This window comes from Rutidosis leptorrhynchoides, chromosome 2, assembly GCF_046630445.1.
Source record: "Rutidosis leptorrhynchoides isolate AG116_Rl617_1_P2 chromosome 2, CSIRO_AGI_Rlap_v1, whole genome shotgun sequence".
NCBI classification, from domain to species: Eukaryota; Viridiplantae; Streptophyta; class Magnoliopsida; order Asterales; family Asteraceae; genus Rutidosis; species Rutidosis leptorrhynchoides.
This window is the reverse complement of record NC_092334.1, coordinates 703,680,301-703,685,706: the sequence shown is the minus strand read 5'-3', so window position 1 is coordinate 703,685,706 and position 5,406 is coordinate 703,680,301. Positions and strand designations below refer to the sequence as shown.

General features: G+C 31.0%; 1 protein-coding gene across 1 annotated transcript; it reads right to left on the bottom strand.

Moving 5' to 3' along the window:
• Positions 1-680: 680 nt before the first annotated feature.
• On the bottom strand, positions 681-1,235 carry LOC139890435 (secreted RxLR effector protein 161-like). Its single transcript, XM_071873313.1, has one exon. It carries the CDS (start codon positions 1,233-1,235, stop codon positions 681-683), a length of 555 nt encoding a protein of 184 aa, XP_071729414.1.
• Positions 1,236-5,406: the final 4,171 nt, after the last annotated feature.

The window sequence follows — 5,406 nt, the reverse complement described above, 5'->3', positions numbered from 1 at the left end:
TTTTATTAAAAGTAAAATAATCATCTATCCTTTTTTTCTAAGATTTAAAATTGAAAACACATAGATAATAAAATTGAAAATTGATGGAGAAAAAGTTGTTTGGCGATCAAAGAGAAAAATATTGAAAGATGTGGGGAGACCTGAGAGATGTTGTGATTGCAATATAACAGTAAAATATCTTAGCCAAATTGCTCAGCTTTTATTGATAAATATTGGGGCTATATATAGCCATTACAAAACAGAAAGGGAAAATCATATGCCTGACTCCACATAAATCGGATCATGGCAGATTATTTGCTAGATTAAATCAAAACAAACTAACGTCTAATTGACCATGAAGAATCGGTCAGTTGGTAACTAAGTCTTATTCAACATTCCCTCCCTTGAACTCATTGTCCAAAAACAATCAGTTCAATTCAACTGCAGCCTGCATGCCCATACTTGTTCACAATTTCTGAAAACTCTGTAGCTTGAGTGGCTTCGTCATTATGTCTGCAAGTTGCTCATTCGTTCCACAATGCTCTAATCTAACTATTCCTTCCTTTGTGAGTTCTCGTAGGAAATGATATCTCATACGGATGTGCTTCGTTCTTCCATGGAAAACTGAGTTCTTGGTTAACTTGATGGTGGAGGTGTTATCACACTTGATGAGTATACCTTTATCACAATCTTGACCAAGTTCAGATAGTACTTTTGTCATCCACACAGCTTTCAGCTTCGGTTGATGAAAGAGTGACAATTGGTTGCTTCTTAGATGACCACGCTACACCACCTCCACTCATCATAAAAACATAACCCGAAGTGCTTCTACTATCTTCATCATCACCTGCGTAGTCACTATCCTTGTATCCAACTAAATCACCTTTCATACCCCTTCTATAGAACACCCCATAGTCCATGGTTTCCTTCACATACTTAAGTATACGCTTTGCAACAGAAAAATGCATCTGCGTAGGACATGTCATGAATCTACTAATAAGACTCACCGCAAACATAATGTCCGGACGAGTTGCAGATAAGTACATCAAGCTTCCAATAATTTGCTTAAACTGAGTGACGTCTACTTTAATTCCACCCTCATCCTTATTGAGTTTATATCCCACAGTCGAGGGATTACAAACTCCATTGTTGTTGATCATATCAAACCGTTCCAATATCTCCCTAGCATACTTCCTCTGGCATATAAAAATGACATCACTTCTTTCCAAAACTTCAATCCCCAAAAAAAACCTCATCTCCCCAAGGTCATGTAGTGACCCGAACTTTTCCATGTTTATATATATATTAAATGAAATTGTTATTTACATGATTAAGTGTTTCCAACATGTTAAGCAATCAAACTTGTTAAGACTTGATTAATTGAAATAGGTTTCATATAGACAATTGACCACCCAAGTTGACCGGTGATTCACGAACGTTAAAACTTGTAAAAACTATATGATGACATATATATGGTTATATATATAGTTAACATGATATTATGATAAGTAAACATATCATTAAGTATATTAACAATGAACTACATATGTAAAAACAAGACTACTAACTTAATGGTTTTGAAACGAGACATATATGTAACGATTATCATTGTAACGACATTTAATGTATATATATCATATTAAGAGATATTCGTACATCATAATATCATGATAATATAATAATTTAAAATCTCATTTGATATTATAAACATTGGGTTAACAACATTTAACAAGATCGTTAACCTAAAGGTTTCAAAACAACACTTACATGTAACGACTAACGATGACTTAACGACTCAGTTAAAATGTATATACATGTAGTGTTTTAATATGTATTCATACACTTTTGAAAGACTTCAAGACACTTATCAAAATACTTCTACTTAACAAAAATGCTTACAATTACATCCTCGTTCAGTTTCATCAACAATTCTACTCGTATGCACCCGTATTCGTACTCGTACAATACACAGCTTTTAGATGTATGTACTATTGGTATATACACTCCAATGATCAGCTCTTAGCAGCCCATGTGAGTCACCTAACACACGTGGGAACCATCATTTGGCAACTAGCATGAAATATCTCATAAAATTACAAAAATATGAGTAATCATTCATGACTTATTTACATGAAAACAAAATTACATATCCTTTATATCTAATCCATACACCAACGACCAAAAACACCTACAAACACTTTCATTCTTCAATTTTCTTCATCTAATTGATCTCTCTCAAGTTCTATCTTCAAGTTCTAAGTGTTCTTCATAAATTCTACAAGTTCTAGTTTCATAAAATCAAGAATACTTCCAAGATTGCTAGCTTACTTCCAATCTTGTCTAGTGATCATCCAACCTCAAGAAATCTTTCTTATTTACAGTAAGATATCTTTCTAATATAAGGTAATACTCATATTCAAACTTTGATTCAATTTTTATAACTATGACAATCTTATTTCGAGTGGAAATCTTACTTGAACTTGTTTTCGTGTCATGATTCTACTTCAAGAACTTTCAAGCCATCCAAGATCCTTTGAAGCTAGATCCATTTGTCTCTTTTCCAGTAGGTTTATCCACAAAACTTGAGGTAGTAATGATGTTCATAACATCATTCGATTCATACATATAAGGCTATCTTATTCGAAGGTTTAAACTTGAAATCACTAGAACATAGTTTAGTTAATTCTAAACTTGTTCGCAAACAAAAGTTAATCCTTCTAACTTGACTTTTAAAATCAACTAAACACATGTTCTATATCTATATGATATGCTAACTTAATGATTTAAAACCTGGAAACACGAAAAACACCTTAAAATCGGATTTACGCCGTCGTAGTAACACCGCGGGCTGTTTTGGGTTAGTTAATTAAAAACTATGATAAACTTTGATTTAAAAGTTGTTATTCTGAGAAAATGATTTTTATTATGAACATGAAACTATATCCAAAAATTATGGTTAAACTCAAAGTGGAAGTATGTTTTCTAAAATGGTCATCTAGACGTCGTTCTTTCGACTGAAATGACTACCTTTACAAAAACGACTTGTAACTTATTTTTCCGACTATAAACCTATACTTTTTCTATTTAGATTCATAAAATAAATGAAACCATAGCAATTTGATTCACTCAAAATGGATTTAAAATGAAGAAGTTATGGGTACAACAAGATTGGATAATTTTTCTCATTTTAGCTACGTGAAAATTGGTAACAAATCTATTCCAACCATAACTTAATCAACTTGTATTGTATATTATGTAATCTTGAGATACCATAGACACGTATACAATGTTTCGACCTATCATGTCGACACATCTATATATATTTCGGAACAACCATAGACACTCTATATGTGAATGTTGGAGTTAGCTATACAGGGTTGAGGTTGATTCCAAAATATATATAGTTTGAGTTGTGATCAATACTGAGATACGTATACACTGGGTCGTGGATTGATTCAAGATAATATTTATCGATTTATTTTTGTACATCTAACTATGGACAACTAGTTGTAGGTTACTAACGAGGACAGCTGACTTAATAAACTTAAAACATCAAAATATATTAAAAGTGTTGTAAATATATTTTGAACATACTTTGATATATATGTATATATTGTTATAGGTTCGTGAATCAACCAGTGGTTAAGTCTTACTTCCCGGCGAAGTAAAAATCTGTGAAAGTGAGTTATTGTGAGGACCCGTCCTTATCCACCTGGACGAAGTCATCAACATCTGGTCCCATTGCGATGATCGACTCCAAGTAATGTCCTTAAAATGAGCAAATGCACAGTGGAAGACTTAATTCGTACCTGAGAATAAACATGCTTTAAAGTGTCAACCAAAAGGTTGGTGAGTTCATAGGTTTATTGTAATAATCATTTCAATATGTTAATAGACCACAAGATTTCATAATCATAAACATAATACACTCGCAAGTGTATGTAAAGCATTCTAAGTGGTTGAGCATTTGGTAACCATACTTAACATTTAATCAACGTCGCATATTCCCTTTATTATGAAATATCACTACACCGTACCAAGTGTAGTCACGAAACTAAGTACTGTGCAACCGTTGAATACTGGTCGTCCAGTCCGGTTGGGGTTGTCAGGCCCGATAGATCTATCAACAGGATTCGCGTTTACAATACCGCATGTAAATGGTAGTTACCAAGCTATTAGGGAAAAATATGCAAAGTGGTACAACTCAACGTAGAATATGTTTTTAGTACTTGTGTCCATTTCGTAAAATAGTTATAAAACAGTGCATGTATTCTCAGCCCAAAAATATATATAAAAAGGGAGTAATGAAACTCACCATACTGTATTTTGTAGTAAAAATACATATGATGTCATTTAACAAGTGTAGGTTTGATCTCGGATTCACGAACCTATATCATTTATATATATTAACACACATATACTCGTAATCGAACGAATTTATATATCATTAGTGATATACTCGTTATCTTAATAGATTATATGTTTTGCTAATAATTTAATTAATGTATTTATATTTATTTTAATATGCATTTAAATAACCAATTAATATTTATTATAAGAATATTAATATAGTTTTTTTTTTTTGTTAAATATAATAATATTAATGTTAAAATAATAATAATAATGATAATGTAAATAATAATAATAATAATAATAATAATAATAATAATAATAATAATAATAATAATAATAATAATAATAATAATAATAATAATAATAATAATAATAATAATAATAATAATAATAATAATAATAATAATAATAATGATAGTTTTTATGATAATAAAATGATAATTTTAGTAAAGATAATAATTTTAATAATAATAATAATAACGAAAATTTTAAAATGATAATAATTATAAGTTAACAATATTAATAAATAAGTACCTACCTTAACGAAGTAATCCATAAAAGAATGCCCAAGTCCGGGTTTGAACCCGTGACGTCCCGCTAACCCAATAACACCACTCCTAACCATCTAATCTAACTTGTTTTTCTGGGATTATTTCCACCCCACTTATATGTAACCCATTTTATTTCTGTTTCATATTCTTCTTCTTGACATCATCATTCTTTTAAACCTTCATTACCGTGATCATGTTTATCGAATATCATTATTGTTATCATAAAATATCATCATCATCAAACATTATACATCACTATAATCTTTTAATACTACCACTATCATCTTAAGCTATCTTGCCGAATCTCCATACTTCCATAGCTTTGGCTTCTAATTCGATTAGCAAACCCAATATAAGGTCTATTAAAATACAGCCCAATTGTGCAATGTATTAGAAATTCTCGGCCCATCTCCTTTCTGACCAAAGTTTACTTAAATGAAACTTTGAATTGCTGTGATTCGGCCACCACGCAAAGCAACTAATCCATTTGCTAAACAAGGTTTAATCCCGTAATTTAAGGGGA